At 39.3% G+C, this 22,952-nt stretch overlaps 1 protein-coding gene across 8 annotated transcripts in view; it reads right to left on the minus strand.

Moving 5' to 3' along the window:
* The window catches only part of POU2F1 (POU class 2 homeobox 1), a 97,250-nt gene continuing 77,926 nt past the window's right edge, over nt 3,629-22,952 (minus strand). For 7 of the 8 annotated variants that reach the window (XM_021402041.1, XM_021402048.1, XM_021402056.1 and 4 more), the window contains 9 exons: nt 20,152-20,246; nt 17,757-17,930; nt 13,681-13,822; nt 11,395-11,540; nt 10,367-10,546; nt 7,623-7,728; nt 6,453-6,798; nt 5,536-5,624; nt 3,629-4,268 (listed from right to left, as the gene is read on the minus strand). In XM_021402041.1, the coding sequence (XP_021257716.1) occupies nt 3,958-4,268; nt 5,536-5,624; nt 6,453-6,798; nt 7,623-7,728; nt 10,367-10,546; nt 11,395-11,540; nt 13,681-13,822; nt 17,757-17,930; nt 20,152-20,246 (1,589 nt within the window). In that variant the 3' untranslated portion in view covers nt 3,629-3,957. The remainder of the gene's footprint in view (nt 4,269-5,535; nt 5,625-6,452; nt 6,799-7,622; nt 7,729-10,366; nt 10,547-11,394; nt 11,541-13,680; nt 13,823-17,756; nt 17,931-20,151; nt 20,247-22,952) is intronic. The other variant, XM_021402065.1, reaches the window with a different exon arrangement.

Raw genomic sequence — 22,952 nt, forward strand, 5'->3', positions numbered from 1 at the left:
TTCTCAGAGAAAATCTTCCCCTAAAAAGAAAGAAAGAAAGGACTGTGAGCACGTCACAAAAAATCACCTCCATTCAACATGTAAACCCAGTTATACTGGAGTCAGAGGCACTGCTTTGCCTAACCGGAGGAGAAAAAAAATCTATTTGTTTGCAACATGTATATGCTCTGTGTCTGTCAGCCAGCTTGCAACAATGCAAGTCCCAGAGTTTCCAGAGACAATAATTCTCCGTCTCAAACACCAGTGAACTTCAGACAAAGATCCCATTTACTGAGTCTCTATACAATTGCTAGTCTCTTCAGATGCATCAACTTCTACTGTCAGCAAGATAACAATTTCAAAAATAAACTTTTCCTAAATTCTAGTACTTGATCTCATTCCCGTTCCTTTCACACCCGGAAGTCACGCACCTGATTTCTGTCTTTCACCCAGAGACCGGAGGTTGGCAGCAGCCACGAGACAAAGCACTGCGACAGATGTAAAGCAGGCTCTGGGATCAACAGTCACTCATCGGGAGGCTTGAGGAAAATACATCTGAGCAAACTGATTTAGAGTTTAACCAAAGCACGCTGGTGAGGAAAGCCATGGGATATGTGCTGTCTGAGTATTGTGTCAGCTTCCGCAAGCAAAATCAAGCCCTTTCTGGATATGTGGCTATTCTGAGTTTCCAGTTTCTCTCAGAAAAAGACTTGCAAAGAAATTCCCTGGAATCTGGGCCCCAGAGAGGGTGATGGGGTAGAGAGGAGGAGGGAAAGAGGGTATTAAGGTGCTCACACCAAAGCCATGTGACCAATGCAAAGGTAGTCAGGAAAAAAAGCAGATTTTTATAATAAATAAACCATCCAAGCTGCATTAGTGTTCCAGATATGTACTCAACAAGACCCTCTCCCAGTCACAAACCAGCAAGAACGGGACATGAAAACTCATTCAGACAGCTAATGGCACAGTCTCTTTGAACTGTGGAGAGAGGATATGCTGATTAAGGCCCACCCTTCTTTGTGTTTCTTATATATACGCAACAGCCACGCCCTCACCCTGCCACATCTTTAGGGAATAGAAGATCCATCGGAAAAAAGACCGACAGTATCCCTCTTTAATGAAAAAGCTTCCTGATTAATTGTATTTTTGCACAGGCGTGAAAGTAAGTGGGAACTTTCAGACTCAGGAATGAACATGATAGCTGCAGTTTTCCCCATCCTCTTACTTCACTGACACAAGACCCATGGGGTTTGTGTTCCTTTGGTAGAAACTGTAGTCCACACAGTGGCCTCCAGACCAACACAGTGGGTACCAGCATCTCCTCTTCCACTTCTTCCCTGCCTCCCTGAAGCTCACCTAGCTGTATCTTCTACCGCTCTGAAGCTATTACTGTGGGAAATTTACATTTACGCGGTATTATCCATAGCCCTAAAAGTCTTCTGTGCAGTCTGAAGTCAGAGAGACATCAGACACCCCAAAAATACGTAGTTTTATCCATACTGGTGGGATGAGGGTGGGACCTGTTGGTTTAACAAACCCCTGACATTGCCATTCTATTTACACATCAAACAAATGAAAACAAATTAAAGTCAAGTTAAGAGTCTGCCCCAAGGATAATACAAATTACCAACCAAAAAAAAAAGATTAAAAACAAGCAGCAACTTTTATATAAAATTAATAAAAACAAAAGACAAATGAAAAAGAAATTGTCAGTAGCATCTATCGCCTCTCTGCATCTGAACTGCACTTATACAAACTAGTCCATTAGTACAGCAGCTTGCTAGAAATTGACTTTGGTTCAAGCTTAGTTTTAAAAAAATAAAACATAAAAAAAATCAAAAACACATTAGAAACGGTGGACGGACATTTGTTAGTTTCCCTGCTTGCAGTTCACTAGTTTTGAAGTTACGGGGATAATTGGTTTAAATATTCAGTAAAACAGGAAGGTGGAGAGTTAGAGATGAACAGAGCAAAACCAAGGCAGTGGGGGGAGAGATAAGGGATTCTGCCACTTGAGTGCAAACGCAAATCCCACATGCTCAGGTCACCAACCAAAGCACATGTAGAGTTTAAAGTTGCTGCCATCTGGATCTTGGATGAGAAACTCCAGGATCCCCCTGAATTCATCAACAAAATGAACATAGCTGCATTAGCTCATTATTTCAGAACACTCTGGTGACAACAGGAAGGGGGTGGGGGAAGGAACTCTTCGAATACCCTTGCTAGCATAAAGAAATCTAGTTTTAAACACATGGCAGAAACCTTTAAATCCATCCAGAATGGAAGTTCAAAGTGAACTGCACTGCAGTGATCCAGTCTTCTCTTTTCAAAAGTCTTTTTTGGTTCAGATACTAGATTGTATATTTAAGAATATACAGATCTAACTTCTGTACAGACCATTACTCTTCCTCATCCACATAAATACTCTTTGCTGTACGGATCAGAATCAGTCAGACAGTTACAGTGGCAGGTAAGTCCCGACACTCTGCTCAGAGATGCTTATTGCCATTTCTACACAGCTAGCAGCATCGCAGCTCAGAGACTCCACGAGATCACCAAGGTATGTGCAAAAACACAGAGACAACTCTATTGCGTTGGCATCAAAGATGGCGGCTTCTGTTCTTACAGTTTTGGTTTTGGTATTTTGCAGCCAGCAGCTTTTTTTTTTCTAGAAAATTCTCCTAAACGCAATGTTGGAAATATTAGCAGTAACTGAAGAAGCATGCTGCCATGGTTAGGGAGAACCAGGCCATTTGAAATCCTGTACCAGTTCATCTGGTAGAAATCTAGGACGGTAAATGCTGCTTTATATACTTCCAATTAGCTTGAGTAACTTCATATTTTAAAATATTTGTGTACGTTCGTAACAGCAAAATCAATTCAACAGGACAAAAGAGCCATCAGTATGCCACACAATCTAGACTCAGGAGGTTAAATTCCACTCTCTGAAGTAAAGAGGAACCATGCACACGAACCTAAGTGTAAAGTTTGGCCATTTTGTCTACGTAATTGAGAGAAGGAGAACTGTGGTTCACAATTAATTCCTACCTCCGCTTAAAGAGCAGAGACCAGCCTGGAACTTTGCACACAACGATCTCTACTGCTACACTGAGCTTCCTGCACAAGCGATGGAAAATGAATCCTTCTGACCCCTCTAAGTAGACGTTAGACAAATTTAAGGATGAGGAAACCGTTCAAAACATTCCCAGAAGATTAGGACAGAAAGTCTCTTTGTGCTCATTCTTCCTCTCCACCCCCCCGCCCTCCCCCCATGGTGTGGGAGCTCGCTGAAAATAATCCAGGAGCAATAGACAAACGCGTCCAAACTATATATATAAAAATAATAATAATAATAATCATAATAATAATAATAGAGATACACCAGTAATACAGGCCTGCCTAAATTGTACCAGTTAAGAAAGGAACCCCCAATAAGATTGATACGATTATAAACACCTTGTATGACATAATGGCCTGTACAACAGACCAATAAAATGATAATTAAAAAAGAAAGATATTTAGACCAAAAAGGAACAAGAAATCCCCGTCCTATGTTTGAACTGATAACCCACCTTAACTTGTCATTGTGACTGCTGGAAATGATAAGTAGTCCTTTCACTTTTTTTGTGGTTTTTTGTTTTGTTTTGTGTTTTTTTTTGTTGGTTTTTTTTTGTTTTTGTTTTTTTTACATTTTTGGTTAGAAAGTTCTCCGATCCATGAAGCGATCCTGAAAAGACAGTGTTTATTATAAAATTAGGCAAATGTCTGTCCCAGCTTTAAATCCTTCCTGTTTTGCTTTTGTGGTGTTTTTTTTTTTGTTTTGTTTTTGTTTTTGTTTTTTAATATTTCTCCTTCTCTCCCTTGTCCCCAGCAACACGGCGAGAGGATGACCATCACATTTTTCAGTTCATAAACCCCACTGGCAGCCAATCCCACTGCACAGTGAAAAAGGCTGCTGGCAGCACAGCTCAGCCCAGCTCACTGTGCCTTGGAGGCAGTAGTGGTGGTGGACGTGGCCCCGCTCGCAGAGGCCACAGTGAGGAGAGAGTTCTGGATGGACTCGGCTGAGGTGGAGGTGGCATGAAGGCTGGCGACTGGTCCAGAGGCCCCTGCGGAGGCTGCAGCTGCAGAGACCAAGCTAACCGGGTTGCTGGTGAGCAGAGAAAGGTTCTGAGGGTTCAGGAACAGAGGGGCAGTTACGATGTTAGGAGTACCTCCAGCATTGGCAAACACCAAGTTTCCAGATGCATCCAGTGATGTTATTGGAAGAGAGCCACTAGATGCAAGAGCTAAAAAATGGAAAATTAAGCAGGGAGGAGATAACATCAGTAGTAAGCAACAGTGCAAAACGTGCCTAAAAGCAACAGGGCTCTGCGTTTTCCTTCTCTCATGTGAATGCTCCCTACACCACTAATGACAGACATCATACATAACTTTTTTTTTTAAATGACGACTCCTTATGAAGGGTGGATAAGACCTTGCAGATATTAAAATGCTTCTGTCACCTGCTCCTAATTCCATCAAGCTTTTCTTCAGTTCTTTTAGTGCAACACTGCTCTATGTTTTCTGTCAAAGAAAAACCTGTGCACTCAGGTAACTTGGAAAGGGTTGAGATGAGCGTTCACTTGAAAGGACAGCTACCACGAGATGAAGGTGATGTAACCTTGAGAGTACCTTCTAAATTACAACATATACATGTGGTCACAACTTACTCTCACAAGGCTATAAGGTTCAGTCTGCCTTAGATTATCATCTCATATATTTATCTGTGACACTTTGTGAAATGGTTCTTTCTTGGACCCTGGAAACAAGATTTGTTAAGCTGCTTTAGAAGATCACAGAATCAATCGCAGAACTGTAGAGGTTGGAAGGAAGATCATCTAGTCCAACCCCCAAGATGTTTGAATACACAAGCTTAGCTAGATGTTGAGGCACCCGCACCAACTTCCCCCCACAGATGACAAACTATGAACCGAGAAGAACTCTAACTTGTTAAAGTCAGTGGAAATTTTTGACTGCCTGGCAGCTCTAAAATAAAGCTTTACTCCTCCAAATACGGATTTATGAATTTAAAGTTCTACGTAAGGACTTCTGGGGGTAGGATTTTTTTCACTCATTTGTTTAAAAGACATTTGAGACGAAGAAGCCAGGATCAAGTCTTTCTCAGAAGTGCTCTCGTACAGATCTCAAAACAGTGCAACCCTGCTCAAGCCTATGTTAGAAGAACTATAAAATGTGTATCTCCAACCTGCTGGAGACACACGTGCCTCTAAAACTATGGGGGGGAAGACAAGAGAATAAATTCCAGATCACACGCAGTATCTTAAAGGCCTTCTTGAATCTCTACGAGATTATACACGATTCTAATCTCCTTTCTGAAGTTGTACCTGCTCTTGAATCCATGATACATAAAATGAATTCAGGCATTTCAATTTTGAAAAACCTCTAGTCTGACAACACTTATGTCTAGTTCTGAAGAGTCAGCATTCTTTTTTGGTAGAGAACAACAAAGCTAAGGAAGTACAACAGAGATGCATTAAGAAGAACTTTACTGACCTTGAATAGTTGCCAGTGTACTGTTGCTCATCAGGGCTGGGCTGAGAGCACCACCTAATGTCCCTGGATTGAGACTGAGTAAGGCACCTCTGCAGGAAGCAAGATCATGGAAGAAACAAAGACAAAGGGAAAGAGTGTTACTTTTAAGAAAAGGTGGCCACTGTTTAGAATTACACGATCATATTAAAAAAAAAAATGGCGGGGGGATGACACAGAAGATTAAGGCCTCATTCTAGTTTTTAATTTGTTTCATTTTTTCTTTGACAACATCTTGAGTAGACATTGCCTTTCAGCTCTGTGGTTAGCAATATGCCTGAAATACAGGCACTGTAACTACAAGTTGTGTTGATTGTAGTTATAAAATATTCCTGTAATGTATTTTTGGAAAACTGCAACTTGTTAGATAGCTATCATCACCTCCTAGATTCAGATAAGAAAGATGTCAATCAAGAGGAACTGAAGAAACAAAGAGCCATCTCTCAGAGCAATGCTTTTTAAAACAAAAACTTCAACAATACATATTACGCATCTTTAAAGCTTCTTCATCATGATGGAGAAATGAATACAGAGGTGACAAGCGGGCCTAGGCCAACTCTCCATTTGAGATGATTCTATGATTTCTGATAAGTTGCAGCTCTTAAGTCAAACTCAGCAGTAGGATAGATGATTTTGCAAATTACAACAATGCAACACAGCTTTTTCATCTGTAAAATGAAAACCACATTTGAGTACTCTAATGGGAATGGTAAGTCCACCATCTGTATACAACCCTTCAAAATTTCAAGTAAAAGAGACTAAAACTGCCAAGCGAGCTACCAGAAAATAGCAATACATAAAAGATCACACAAATTATTCCAAGAATTCTCCTTGCCTCTCCTGCCACTCAACCTGCAAGGGTGTGAAAAATTCATCCTTACCCAGCTGCAAACTGTGAGGATGCCATCAAGCCTGGGTTTAGTCCTGCTGCAGCAGCCATGGCAGCGAGACTTGCATTTGCAGGCAACTGTGCAGCTCCTTGTAATGCAGCTGCTGCTGCTGTTTGCAACCCTGATGCTGTTACCATCACCTGGCTGGTCCCAAGAGGGGAGGACAAAGGAGTGGAGGTTGTCTGTGTTGTGCTGGTCTCGCTGGCACTGGATGCCTCTGAAATGGAGGCTGAGGCAGAAGGGGAGGGACTCAGGGAGGGTGATGTCACTGCTGAAGAAGCTGGAGGTGCCGTTGAAATCACTGTTGCTGTGTTGTTGGAGGTGGTTTCTGTTGTGCCTAAAAGATTGAGTCTGGTTATATCAGTACAAAAGCCAGATATAACTGAGCAGAAACCACTAACCACTTGAACTGAACTGCACATCCAACCGAAAGGGAGACAAACACACGTTCTTCTAGAACCAAGAAGTTTGGCTCTGCAGAGTTTGGGTCTCAGTCTACAATGGAATGACACTTCAAGAGGAGGCTGAGGAGCTCTAGAAGCTAGCAATAGGAGGCAGCGCCTTTCACTTCACTATCGCCTGTGTTTGTTTCCCTAGGAAAGTCAACCAAATGGTCACAAAGACTGAAGTTTCAGAGTGGAGTAACAAGGAACGACGACAAGGATGCCCTGGGATACTTGTACGACTGCTCCTGAGATAAAGACCTTCTGAATAATTTGAAAGGGGAAAATGGTAGAGGTTAATGTGGGGGCAAGGCAAATCTGCCCAGGAGCTTCGTTTAAAGTTGAGAGAAGAGGAATGCTTGGAACCAACATACAAAAGATGAGTTCACAATATCTCAAAGATTCTTTATCTATCATAAAGGCATTTTTCTTTCCTGCTTTCCAGTTCCAACCAAGCCGATTATGGATATCTGTCTGAAACAGCTTCACATCTCATTATGCACAGCATACAGCAAAATCCAATACCTACTTTATACAAATCTTAGGCAGATGATCCCAGAGAGTTCTAAATTTCTCCCAGAGAACTACAACAAAGGACACTAGGAATCCAACAAAATCTTTACCTCTATGAAACTTCAATTACTTATTTGACATCATAATTTATCTGACAACTAAGAACAAATGAATTGTGAAGAAATTGTCACGGCGTGCACCTTACCTGTGACTGACAAACTAGTTACAGCAGGACTGGTCAGAGGGAGCACAGGATTGACAGTCAGGGTAGTAGCTGCACTGCTAGTCACAAGGCTTGGCGTGGTTGCCACCTGGAGGTCAAAACAGAATACAACTGCTCAACCGTTATAAAGACAAAAGCAGTTAGCTACTAGACTTGCATTTCTTCCTTCTCATCCTCGGCTGAGGAAATGACCAGGGAAAATACTGCATATAAACTAACTAGTAATGGATTTTGTAAATCCATTACTTCAGCATTCAGTGGGCTAGCCACACTACCTACTCTTATTACCGGCAATATCTTTACTCTCAATTATTCAGCATTTGAAGGGAGGTATACCCATTATATCCATACTCTCTCAGGACTGCAAGTTGGCCCGCCACCCATCCCTCGCCACCAAAGACAGAATATTGTTTAACAGAGCCACTCTTACAGAAAGAGTACAAAAGATACTACTAACGTACGGTGTTTCATTGTTTAAACATCTTTTCAGCTACAAATCTCTTTCCCTGATAGAATGATTGAGCGGCCACAGCATTAGCAAAGGTATTGAGGGTAATGTGTTTACATGGATAAACAGCATAACGTTTCATGTTTACTCAACCAACCTATGAGCTCTATTTTGCTCAGTTTCCTTATGTCAGAGGAATGTTCTCAAAAATTTTAAAACATCCAAATGACATCAGTTTATTTAACACATGGACAGCTTAGTACAAGCAAGCTACAAATAAACCGCAGATATTGTGGAGCAAATAGACTATAAGAACTAAGGCTGGAGAAATTAGCTTATGAACAAAAATCAAATGTAAGAAAAAAAAGGACTTTTTATGGACAAGAAATAGCACCTAACAGTAATATTTGAAGGCTGCTTTACACCAATGAGAGAAATTAATACTTCAAAATTAACCAAGAGAACACAGCTAAGAATACAGGCTAAAACCTTCCTCCTTTCCCATCTCTTACCAAAGTCCACTATCAGAGAAATTTCTCTCATGCTACATATCCTCTTATAGGAAGTCAAATGCTTTACACATTTTAAACAAGGCTGGGGCAACTGGGACTGGTCTAAGAGCTTTCCGTCCATCTCAAATAGTCTATGAAATAAAGAAGAACTAGATATACAGTACACTTCCCACTAATGCAGCCTACGCATCATCTGTCAACTGTCCTCGGAACAGTTAAGGCCAAAGTCACAATCAATATTTCAGGGCAGTGAATGACCTAAAATTAATACAGCTAACCCTTGTGGTTACAGTGACTGACTTAAGCCAATGCAAAAGGAGGTTACAATCAAAAGGAGCATTCCCCTCCAATCCTGCCACAGAGCTCTAGTACTTGTGCAATCAGGGTGGAAGTTAGATTGGTCATCCAGACACAGAACTAAAAATTTATCATTATTCTTCACGTGGTTAATTTGTAGTCAGGTTAGTAAATCGAGATGGATCATCCTACAGACACACAGTCTCCAGAGCTGACACAAGGAATCAACAGAGCATACAGCCAGTGAAGACTAGGGGGTGCGGGGGAAGGAATGTCCATTTGAGTGGTAATACAGTCTTAAGAGAAGCTTACAATGAGTGAAAGCGCTTAGTGAAACATCACTGATAAAATGGATACTGTTGTTAACATTTCAATTTCTCATAAATAATGGCCACTGGAAATTAAAAAGAAATTTATGTAGGGAAATTTTTTTAAGTCGCAGTCCAAGAATGTCTGCACGCTTTCACAAATCTCACTATGTTCTGCTTTGGCAGCAAGGCATGTAGCCTTGCTTTCCAACTGGAAAAAAAAAAAGAAAAAAGGACTAAGAACAGTTAACATATCCCTTCCCCTGAAATGAGAAGTTGCATGCACACATCCTGAGACAAGGATGAGGGGAAAGAATGACACATCACCAAAATTAATGATTCAATGAAGTACTGGAGGATATTAGCTACTACAGTGATGAAGGTGGAATAAATACTACAAAAAGACAACTACAGGCTACATAAATTCCACCACAGTCCTATTAGCATAGCTACTATGAAATCTAATAGCTACTGTTTCTATTTATGAAAACAGACCTCCATGGACATTGGTAGCAAAGGAGCTGAAGGAACCTTGATGCAAGTGTTTTGTTACTCTTATTTTCATGAAGTTTGTGTTTACCTGAGGTAAATACAAGTTTGGGAAATTAATTACATGAGTGTTAGCTAATTTTTTTTTCCTTTGTTCCACATCTCCTTGATATAAATAACTCCTGAATAAAAGTGACAAACAACAGTAACACTGGACTTCTATGACTTAAGTCTCCAAATGATGTATTTTATTGCTGCTCACCTACTTACCACTGCAGCCAAAATAAGACAGGAGAAGCAGAACTGCTAAGCATTTTTTTTATTACTATTATATTATAAAAACAGTTCTGTCAAGAGAGAAAATCCAGATATAAACATGGTCTACTATCTGGCATATTTCCAAAGCAGTAACCCAAATGCAGATTTCCTAGCCAGAATACTTAGTCATGAGTTGGCTAAATACAATGCCTGAAGACCTAATTAGTGCCTGATATTTAAGCATTCTCTCGCTTTTGTAGTATGCAGGAAAGATATTTAAAATGCCAGTAAAAGATAAACTTGTGAGAACAAATCTGCTGTACAAAGAAGGTGTAGCACGTGCAATTACCACAGAGCGCAGAGCAGAACTTTCTTTTCCAGTGGTCTTTGTCAACACAGATTCTTGATTCTTACCAGTGAGGTTGGGCAAGGGAAAATTGCTTTGATGGGCGAGCTGCTGGTTCCACCACTGCTGGGTGGGTTGATCCTTTTCTCCTTCTGGCGCCGGTTACAGAACCAAACGCGGATCACCTCCTTCTCCATGTTTAGCTGGTCAGCTATCATGGTGATCTCCTCCGAGGTAGGCTTTTGGTTCTGAGAAAAGGAAACAAAGTATTTGAAAAGCTGAGAAATTACCTTCAGAAGTTTTACATTATAGCTTCTCCTTCACTAGGCAGAAATCTGGATAGGCTATTTATACACAGAATCTGCTCAGTGGTACATTCTCTAGAGATAGATCATAATAGTTACTTCTGCCCCACATTTTTCAAATGACAGGAAAATTTCTACCAATGGTAAGCTACATTCCTCAAAGATGGGTGATGAAGACAAAGCCCATGGGCTTCTTTGTGAGAGAGAAAGGATCCAACTTGTAAGTTTACTCTTAAAGAAACTCTAGGTCTCTAGGTATTGATAGGAAAGCTTTCTTTTAGCATCTCCCATAAAGGAATAGAAGAGGTTAACTACAGCAGTAATCAAACAAGGCCAAAGTTGTCTTGACTAAATGGGCAGAGACTACCTGCACATACAGCTGCACAAAGTGTCTAAGAAAAGTAACATAAGGTAGTTAACAACTGAATATAACGTATGTTGAGACTGTTACTCATTCACCCATCCTCAGAAAAGGATTATTCTTTTTGATGTGCATAATATCAAGCTTTGAGCTATTGTTCAGTACCTTGCATTGCAAAAATCACTGAGTCAATGAACTGTAAGAACCAATGAGATTTTGGTGGAGTGGCTGTATATATGTTTTTTGTTGTTTTTTTTTTAGATTATGAAAGACACCGATCGCATGCTCCTTGGAACAATCTTTGAATTTACCTTCTTTAGTACATGTATTTTTCTAAATAGTATGGTAATGGCTTCATTCCAGCAGATGCAACATTAAAGAAAGCTTCTTCATTTCTTTATAGGTTGACCTGAACAACAGCATCACTGACCTCCAGGAAACTCTTCTCTAAGGCCACACGTATGTTGGTCTCTATGCTGGTGCGTTTCTTCCTCCTACGGTTCACGCCTTCGATTCCTTGCCCTGGAGAATTCAGGGCACTTGGGCTGGAGAGAGTTGAATCAGATGAGAGGTTTTCTGTAAAAAATAAATTAATACAAATAAAGAGATTTAATCTGAATGCAGTGCAACTTATAATGCAAGTGTTCTTCATCTGTGCGAGGCACGCTAAAAGCCACTCTGTATTTATTCCACACATACAGAGATTTCTGAAGATTACATGCATTAATTGCTGTCCTTGAAACTTAAAATCTACGAGTTAAGCCCAAGAGGGTGCTGTCTTTGCTCCTGTAATATACCAGAGTACCCCTTTTATTTTAACTATACAAGTTTCTTTCTCCCTTATCTCACTCCAACCCACACTCTCACACTGCAACTACAGCTTAAGGAGAAAATGCAGCAGTTGACATCCACAAGCCACAGCAACAAGCCACAAACTACGAAAAAATCTGAGCAATTTGAAATTTCTTTTACCTACTCTGCAATACAGTAGACGAAGAACAAGCTCCCAACCAGCTTCACAGTGTTCAACCATTTTTCTCTGGAGATCTTAACAGATACTCTGTGTTACGCAGCTCTGCCAGAAAGTCTACATATCTAGCAGTTTCCCCCTCCTCAACTTTAGACAGTCTCCAGTTGTCAACTGCTAAACCTATCCTTTCTGGCTCCGTAGAATAGTGAAGAGAAGATGCACTTTTATCCCACTCTGCCTAAGAAAGTGTGAAACAACCAACTAACAGGTTCCAAAAGGAAGTTTAATCAAGATGACTGATTATGGTTGAGCTACACTGAAGACCCCTTTCTGCACTGGGGTTCGTGTCTGATAGGTAAATGACATAGTTCATAATGTCACTCTGGTAGGCTCAAATGGGCAAGTACATTCACCACATTATTTTCTAGATTACATTTTTCTGAGTAACAGTACTGATAAATCTGCTGGATTCCTCCTCCATCCCAAAAATCCCAGAGAACAAGCCAATTTCTGTAACAGTGAATTCTAACACTCCAACGTAACATAATGGAAGGGATCATTGGTATGCTTCTGCTGCCTGCTTTTACCCAAAAATAGCTGAATGACCTTTACAATCATCTGAAACTTTCTTTCAAAGATTTTCAAGAAACTGAAGGAGAGCCAAAGACTGTGGTTCCTAACTTCCAGGCTACAAAGAAACCCAGCACTGGTAACAGTCTTCAGCTTCACTTTACAGATGCAACTATTTCTCCAGGTTAGCAGGAAAAGCAAAGTATGACATTCCCTCAAGTCAGCGGTTTGGGGACTGCTGTCCTGTGGACTAGAGAGTCAGTGTGAAGTTCTTTATGCTTTCTATCATAGATCCAGATTATCTAAGGCTGCACCTGTCAGCACAACAGAATGACACTTTCTTGTTCCAATGCAGAACAAATTTTCAACACTGCATTCAGTTAATTTCAAAATTTCAGGGAATACTGTAGGTAATAGCATAAAGCTCTCTTCATCTTGATAAAAATAGGAAGGCACAAGTTGTCTCTGCCATCTGCTTAGCAGATCCATCAGTTTTATAGTTTGTACAACTGTACACTCAAAAGAAAAAAAAGCTGACAGCAGTAGCATTTTCTATCCTAACACCTAGCACCACCATCCAAGCTCCACTTTCTGGTGGCTTTTTTTGTTTGTTTGTTTTTATCTTCTTTTTCACTAGCATCATGAGTAACTTTCCTCCCAGGAAAAAACTCATTCTGGAAACAAAAAAAACTAACAAATAACTCTTCCTACGGAGAGAAAGAGAGTGCTCATAAGGACTTTTGGAGAGAGATGAAAAGAATGCACACAGGGGATGTGGGAGGAGATGAATGCAATAAGCTCTGCTTACTGAAACAACAAAGCATGCAACTCTCTCGATTACGCATCTGAAAAAGAAAGCTAGAGGAGGATTAGAAGTTTTATGCATTAACATACATGAAGGAGGAAAACCACGACACACATCACATCTCACCCCATGCAATTATTCAGCTGACTGCAGAACACAATTCTATAAGTTCACAGTGGAACTATTTCAGACATATGTGGGCACACGAACGGGGAAGAATGGACACTTATTTCTACATCCTTTTTTGTCCCATGAACATAGATCAGTGGCTTCATAAAACCATAAGGGCACCAACGAAGCATTTTTTCCAGAGTTTTTCAGAATCCTACTGATTTTGGTAGGCTGGTGAAGAAATACACAGACTCATTCACCTGCATCATTGAGCCACTTTTCCAAAAGCGGCTTTAACTTGCACATGTTCTTAAAGCTGAGGTTCAAGGCTTCAAAGCGAGAGATGGTAGTTTGGCTGAAGTCATTTCCATAGAGTTTGCCCATAGCGAGCCCAACATCACCCTGGACAAAGAAAGAGAAAAAAGGGATTCACTAACATAGGTACTTCCAAAGCAAGGAATCCTGTCCACATCCTTGAGTATTTAGTGACTCCACTACTGCATGGAATTCAGTTTCACAGAAACTTGCTCGGCACTAAAGATTCATGCTAAAGCGAATAAAGATAAAGAAATGTCATATTTTCAAACTTCACTTGGTCAGTTTAACTGTGCAACTCTTTCCAGGAAATCCCTCGTGCTTTTTCTTCTTAGCATTATCAATAACCAGAACATTCCACTGAATATTAACTTGCAATTTTTCTCTTAGTTCTTTAAATAAAAAAAAAAAAAAAAGGGAAAGGCCAAACTCTCTTTGGTCTCTTTGGGAGCAGTTTTAAGTCTACGTATTTCACACCAAAGAAGAAAAGTTCAAATAAGAAATACGGTGACTGTATGTCCTCAAATTAGCAGAAAAACACTCCTGAAGAGATGAATGAGGCTTGTCTACAAATTTACATCATATTTAAATAAGCGGAACTTTTAGTATCTTCTGAGGTTCAAATCAAACTTCTCCCCATAGACACGCATTTCAAAGCAGACAAGTTCAATCATTTCAAATAATTATTAATGGTAGTCTTCACTACCAATACCCATCTGCCAAAAGCTATCCATGAAATTTACAGACAGATGACAATCTCTTTACACGGTACTGTTTTTCAAAACTCAGTTTTAGCTAGCTTTCAGAGATTCTGCTCAACTATACGTATACTGCCTCCATGTACTGTAAGCTTAGAAAGTCTCATTTAAAAAGAAAGATCCATTCTTGATCATGGTCATTATAAACGGCATGTTTTCTGGTTTTGTTTTAGAGCATGAAGGTCCTGCCTTTTCAGAAAACTTAGTCATTTCTTACTAAATGCTCTAAATTAGTTTTAGATTTCTCTTTTTTTTTAACACAAAAAGTGATAGACAAAAAGCCTAGAAGAAAAGACTGAAGAGCTTGAGCACAGTTAGTGGAGTTTAATTGCGACTGAGTTAGCTGAATGGTGCATAAAGCTTGCTCATCTTCCTTTAGGTCAGATCCACAACCACAGCGTGACACAAATACACTAATAGCATGCAGAGTGGCCACATCCAAGCAAGGAAGAAAGCCTTTGGTAAGTAAATTGTGCATGCTGCATAAAGAAAACAAACTCCTTCTTAGAAGAGGACCAGAACAATTGGTTTGTAAGCCCTTCAAACAGAAAAGGAGATTGAGGAAAACTCTACCCATATCCCAGGATTCTGCACATTTCAAAACTCACAAATCATTCCAAGAGGAGTAACCTGGATGCTCCAGTGAGCTTTGAAGAAAACCTGGCTATGTAAACCATTTTAGACATGAGCCATTCTACATCTTGGAAGAGAGATTTATGAAATTTGCTCCAGTCCCCTGACCAAATTTACTTCTGCTATCTATGTTGTTCTTACTAACATTTACCGTATGATTTAAAATGAATAGTTAACCATTTCTTTGTCAGTAGTTTTCAATACCAAAAGGTGGCAGGGCAGCATTGCAGATGTAGGCAAAGGAATTTACATATAAGAATGAGAATTTCATGTTCAGGGATGGGCCACTGAAAGGGTGGACGGAACAGAGGATGAATGAGATGTCTGATCTATGTTGTAGACTGAATGACACTCTAGTAATGAAATGAGACTGATCATAAAGTACATCATCATTGTGTGTGCTTGTCTGTAGACAGTGATAGGACAAGGGGGAATGGTTTTAAACTACAGAAGGGGAGATTTAGATAAGATGTCAGGGGACTGAGAGAGTGGTGAGGTGCCGGAACAAGTTGGGCAGAGACGTTGTGAATGTCCCGCCCTGGAGGTGTTTAAGGTCAGGTTGGATGGGGCCCTGTGCAATCTGATCTAGGACTTGATCTACTGGTTGGCAACCCTGCTTATGGCAGGGCGGTTGGAACTTTTTATGATCCTTGAAGTCCCTTCCAACCCAAGCCATTCTATGATTCTATGAAGTTCAGATAGACTAGAGGAGGTAATATCTTGTAGAGAGTAAAAAGAACACTGTCTAAAACGTTTGTTCACATAGCTTCAATCTGTCCTGAGCAATCAGTCCCATAACTGCAGTTACACTAAGATGCAATAAATTCATTGTAACTCTATGTCAGAGACAGAGACATTTTTAAGAAAAACAATTAAAAGGATATAAATACATCTACTATGGATACTTTTGGGGGAAGACACTGCTGAAATTCAATGTCTATTATATTGCTCAGAAGGCAGAATATAGTAAGTGTTCAGTTTGCTGTGCAAACAATCTTTAAAAACAGAGGTGGGGCAGGTTTGAAAAAACTTACAGTGCTACTGGAAATAAATTAATTTTATTCTTTGAAAGGCAGTCTGTTTATCCAACTACAGGAAACTGAAGTAATAGGAATCTCTAATTATCCAGTTACACAATTAAATAGAAGTTATTAGAATTGCCTACATACATGCATACACACTTAATGTAGGACAGGAATGATCAAATACAATTTTACTGCGTGTTCCATGTTTGTCTTTTTTAAGCTCAAAAGCAAATACTAAAATGCAAGCTTGAGTAGCTGTGACCACGAAAATTCGTAACAGGGTCAAAAAAGAAGGGTTAATCCATAGCTTAAAAAGTCTTAGTTGAGCCTTTATAATCATTTCACAGTAGGACAGACTAAACATAATAGCTAAAGATCTACATAAACCTCCTCAATCAGGCTGTATGGAAGCTATTGTGTTTTACTCTATTCTGTTCTGCTTTATTCTAGTTTTTTATGTGTCTATTACTGTTACATTTCTGTACCTCCCTCTAGTGGAAAGAAGGAAGGGAAGGAGGCACACATGCCAGCAAAATGCATCTAATTTTACTAGGAACATTCTGTTCTTCAGTTATAATTAAGATGCTGCCAGGAACTTTCATTATGAACCCTGATTTTTCAAACATTTAAAACTCTGCCAGAAAAATAAATCTGACTTCAGCACATATTTTCAGCTAGAGTAGGTTTACTTATTCCAAGGGTGGACAAATCACATATTTTGGACTGAGTGCCCTGAGCTTAGGCTTTTAAATACCTACTTGGATTTTTGTTTGCTATTTCTTCTGGCGAAACACTTCTGTGCTTAACATAGCCTCCTGACAAAATGAATTGTTTACCTGGACAGATTATTTTAATTTTGTATGAAAATATTTAATTTTTATATTGATACAAAAGGGCTCTAGCATCCAAGTGGTATTTCCCTTCAACAGAATAATGGAATGTATTGTACTTCTAATTATACTCCTCATTCAACCATTTTCACTACATTCAAGATTATTTTTCTTCAGCTCTTCTGGCATTTCTGAGCTTTTAAACAAAACAAAATAAACCACAATTTCAGTTCATCTCTGCAAGGAGAGAACTTCAAAGGTGACAGTCCTTTCAGGTTTTGTTTAGGAACCTCAGCAAAAGCATTAAATACAGAAATCATTGATGTTTAATAGCAAAATACGCTTGAGAGATAAAAACCCTTTGACAAGCAAAGCAACTCCACAGTTGTGACATACTTTTTTTTAAACACGCAGAGCAGTTAATTGTGCTATAGGATTTTTTTTTTTGGAACTTTGTACTTCTGAAGGCAGCTTTAAAGTGCTTTGTCCCATTCATTTTAAATCCTACAGAATGGATAGTGCACATGCAATGACATCTGGAGCTGGTAAATGCATGTACCTGCTGGGAAAATGGCTATGCTTTAAAACCAACAGGGATGTAAGATGGATGTATGGCTTTTTCTGTTATTTCTTAGAAATCCCCTACATAAAGGCCAGAGCATAACCCTATTTAAGAAGATACTCCTAGGAAAAGGTGGAATTGTAGTCTCCCTCCAGACTTGAAAGATGAGACCTCAGATTCCACACTGGTAGGCACTAAGGTACGCAGTCTCACCTGAGTGAATCCAAGTTTGATCCGTCTTTGTTTGAAAGTCTTGGCAAACTGCTCAAGCTCCTCAAGGTCACTGGGCTCCTCCAAGCTGGGAGTGTCGATTCGCTTTGGTGTTGACTGGCTCTGTGGAAGTGGCTGAATGGGGGTCGCTGCTATTGTGCGTGTTGGGGTTGCTGGCTATTAGGATAGAGGGCAAGGAAAACATGAAAATCAGATTTAAAAGAATAACCAGCAAAAATTAACCTTAGAAAAAGTACGAGAGGTTTCCGTGTGAAAGACCAACGAATGTGACATTGCCAACAATCTGAAAGTTCTTTAAATTTATCTGCATTCTTCTCAAGAACAAGCAAACACAACTCAGAAAACTGTAGTAATATGACAGCCTTCTAAAGGCTCTGACAGAACCGATTAAAGAAACCTGAGAGATGTTCAGTGCAGCAGATAACCAACAACTTTCATTTGCTACAGAAGCCACTCAAAGAAAGGCTGAACGCTCCTACTTGATATAGTTCTATTGGCTACAGACAGCTTGGTATTAATCCAATTTTAATCATTTTAAAACGGAATTTACTACTTGTATAAAGTGGCAGACTGTCATCAGCCCAAAAGTTTGAAGTCCCCTGTATAATCTTGGAAGAGTGAGCACCTAGAGGGGCAGCAAACACAGCAAGTTTCCTCTAATGCCATCTCTCATGAGTAACTCAATGATTTGAATAAGGAAAAAATACATCACCCTCTAACCCTTCTGTTTATACTTCCAACAATAAGGGTGATGGCACTGATGATACAAGAAATTAAGTAAAGGCAACCTGCAAAAAATTAATTCCTTTTAGATCTTACTTTACTTCTGCATAAAAGGCAAATCTTCCAGAAAGTCAGCACAAGGCTCACTCTTCCTGAATATCAACATACTAGATACAGCAATAAAAAGAATTTTTTTTTTTTTTTTACAAAAAAAAGTAAGGGATGCATTAACAGGTGAACAAAATACATTATTATTTTGATTCTATGTTTTGGTTGCATAACTAACTTGTTATGCGCAATAGACAACCTGTGATGCACAGACAAATCTTTTACTCTAGTTAAATTCTGTTCAGTTCAGCTGATCAGCTTTGCTGTCCTACATCCAATTCTGAAACTACAGGCTCCTTCAGCACAATTCAATCTCAAGTCTATGCAACACCACAGTAGCTTGCAAAGATCCAGAAATGGCTGTTTTAAAATAAATGCTCCATACACAGCTGAGTCTTTACATAGCTGTTGTTCTTCCCCTGGCTTAGTGCAGCAGTATTGTGCACTGTATAGCAGATGGTAGAGGAAGGTCAGCATCGATAATTCCATTACTTGAGAAACAATATGATCATGTATGAACTTTCTAGGATTGCAGACGTATGTGCCCCATTATTTTTAAATTTACGTTAAACATAGTGAGTAATTACTTCAATGTTTTTATTGACTTCATCTCCTTTATATAATTTACTTTCTCTTAGTGGCTCTGATACTTTTTTAAAATCCAAGTATAATCTTTAGTGAGGAGTCATGCTGCTAACTGAAGTATAAACTACAGAGGTGAGACAAATTTCATTTTCTGCATGGCGCATGAGAAGTACTATAGGTGGTGTAATAGAAAATGTAGTTTTCTAAGACTCTGATAGACACAGGCATCTTATTACAGACTAAAAATTTCTTACACGTAACCAAGGTGGCAGGAAGATACAGTATTTTAGAAACAGCATGCAATCATGTAACTAAACTGCACAGTAAAATACAGAGAGGAGCAAAATTAAATTTGCAGGCACGTGCAATCTTAGAATTGCTTTTCTTACAGTCTGAGAGCTTAATCACAGAGCTTTAATATTTTAACATATATCTAACAGAATATTTTAATGCATTTCTGACAATATCTTCACTTTCACAGAAGGTAACTAATAAGACTGGCAATGACTTGACAATAATAATGAAACAACTCAGCTAGAATAGAGGCAGATTACCACTGCAATTCCTAAAAAAGACATTAGCCTGTAATCCTCTTTTTGAGCAGCCCACACCTTGCTCCTCTGAATTTCACAAATATATAGATTACCAAAAAAAAACCTTACAAATCTCCTCTAGTCCCATTAAATCAAAATGCCAAACACAAAAGCTTTCAGCTAAAAATAAAAATTAAGTGTGTGGAAAAAAAAGATACAGCACATTAGAGTAGGAAGTTACAAAACTGAAGTTACAGGTAATTCTGTTCTACACTGAATCTAGCCAGGAAGACAAATTCAATACTATTACTGTATTTATGCCTGTAGTAGAGCTGCACTTTCTACTGTAACAGAAATACAAAGCGTTCACTCTCTTGCAGTAATTCAAATCCCCTCAGAAACTCATGAACTCAAGAAATAAGGCTGACCTGCGAGGCAAGGGTGATGCTTGGCTGAGACTGCAGGAGGTTGGCTTGGCTTTGCTGAGGTAGTTGCGTTAAGAGATTCTGCGCTTGCAGGAGACCTGGAAAGAGAAAAGGGTGGTTTGGGTTTATCTATAGAACAATGACTATAACATGAAACGACGCGAAGCAAGGCTCTTGCCAAATAATCAAAGTTACAAGAAATCTGAGATGCAAGCCTTTATTTTATCCCTGCAGGGATACCTCCAGACTTCGGACTTTACAGGCCAAAGTCTCCTTGTATTTTTCTGAAGTACACATGCTGACATAGAGGTGAAACAAAGAAGTCTGCACTACTCTCCTCTGTAGAAACAATTGTAGTGACTGAAGTTCTCCAAGTTTTGTGTGCAAGAATCGTTTATTGCCCCTTTCAGCTTACAGACATCATAGGTAAACTTCTCCCTGTAACCAACAGCTGACTGAGAGTCAAGGAGCCATATAAAAGCAAAAAGGATTCCAACAACTGAACGCTAATCAAACATATCAGCTGGGCTCCTTGACCATTCTTCTTTCTCTCCATGCTACCCCAGGCCAGCTACCTAACAAGAAGGCAACTTTCTCTGGCAAACTTAAGCAAATCACACCAGAAGACAAAACAAGCCCAGGCAATGACCTTCTCTTGGTTGAAATAAAGAAGGAATCATTTGCAAAAATAACAAGATGCTGAACACTAGTTTACACTGCGCAAATAGAACAAGCATTACACAGAATATATGAAGCCTCCCACTATTATGAAATGAAAACATTAAAGAACAACTGAGATTGATGCAACCAATGTACACAATATGCCACCACTCTAAAAATAAATTCTTACAGTCCACTAGCTGTATAGCCTATCAAATATTTCTGGAAATTGAGAAATAGCCTTGCATCTTTGTAATTTAACCAGAAGTTATCTGAAATTTTCTGCATTACTAGTTTTAAAATATATTTTTAAAGTGTAAGAATCTTGACAAAGATAGATCTACAGTTAACCAACTCCCTTAATCTTATTGTGAATACTACTACTGCTGTTCTTTGTGTGACTTCTGAGTATGCCTATTAACTTTCCCTACAATGATTTTAGGTTCTGACTAATTAAATTTACATTTAGCAAGCATTTTCAATATATAAAGTTCCTAAAAATCAAGTGGTGAATGAGAAGTGACAGAACAACAGCAGATAGACACTACTGACCACTCGGAGGACAGAACACCAAGTAGCACAAAAAGAAAACTGTGCAATTTGAGTTTGACATAGTCTGTCCAGCCTCATTAGCTGGCAAGGCATGCCATACATGATGAGCTACCTTTTACCAGCAGACAGACAAGGGACACAGGAACTAGGACTTGACAAATAGTGAGCAAGAAACTACATGTTTGAAAGGGTAAGGCCACACAGGATATGCAAAAACTGTCCTGGTACTACCTAGGTAGACAAGAGAAAATGCATCTTCAGTGAGGGATGCTAAACTATAGAAGAATTGTCTTCTGACGCTGATCTTACCGTAATAAAAACTGTAAGAGAATTTTCCTTATACTAAATAATAGGACAGCGTAGACAACTTTGCAAATTTACTTTGTGATAAGGAATGTCTCAACTGTGGTTCTGAAAACTCATGGTGAGGGAATGGATCAATCTGAGAAATTCCAAGACTGCTAACTACTAGTACACGTACAATGTTTATTTCAAGGCAAATATTTGTCTACTTGAAAGATTATTTCAGCTACTCAAATCTAATTACTAATTAGAGAACAGTCACCTCTAAGAGAAAATCTTTTGACTTCAACTGACAATTTGAAACAGAAAGGGCCAAGCCATCACAATAACGCTACAGAGTAACTGACCAACAATGAGACAAAAAAAGACAGCGACCATGTTTGATCTCCGATCTACCTGCTAACACCACTGATCACACCTTACTGACTGATGACTGTAATCAGAGTACTTAGGATTGTCCTTTTATGACGTTCTGTCCTCAAAGAAATCCCAGAGGATATTTTTCTGGCAATAACGCTTCTGCTAAAGAGTACGCAATGACTATGCTTTTCCTCATTTTATTCTTGCTCGTATATTCTGAAGTAATTACCACTGAAGGACAGAATAAAATATCCTGAACATGTTTCACGCACATAGTTTTAACGTCATTTTACCCTACTTAAATACTGATGATAAGCCCCTCAGGCAGAAACTAGAGAAATAAAAAGTTGAAGTTAAGCCTCTAGATGACCAAAGTAATAATTAGGAAACAGAGAAAGCAGCTGAACTATTTTGGTAAAGTATGCATCTCTCTCATTGATTTAGTCTTTTCAAACAGTTGTCGTGTATACTTTGGCCTCTTATTAGCTTCCTCATGCAGGCAGCTGCAGTTTAACTCTTTTCAGATGAGACTTGTACTAGTTTAAGCTTCACTCTTGTTTCTTCCCTGAGACGATTACTCCCCATGCTTTGGTCCACAAAAACTTCAGCGATAACGTACAGCGCCCTTAGCATAGCCTTTAAATACAGTTTAAGTCCAAAATGGCACCTTCTAGGTAACTGCAGTGGCATCAGTGTTTCAGACTTTTTTGCTTCCTTGTGGACTGACACAGGTGCTAATGCTGTTTATTGTCTTTATTACTAAAATGGACTACAGGGCAGAATATACTCTCAGCAAGTTTGTAGACAACACCAAACGAGGAGAGCAGTCAATAGACTGGAAGCTAGGATCCAGGCTGGCTGGACAAATGGAACATCATGGAGATCAATGGAAAATGTGAAGTCCTGGATATGGGCTAGAATAACCCTGT

The sequence above is a fragment of the Numida meleagris genome, chromosome 1 (assembly GCF_002078875.1).
Source record: "Numida meleagris isolate 19003 breed g44 Domestic line chromosome 1, NumMel1.0, whole genome shotgun sequence".
Taxonomy (NCBI): domain Eukaryota; kingdom Metazoa; phylum Chordata; class Aves; order Galliformes; family Numididae; genus Numida; species Numida meleagris.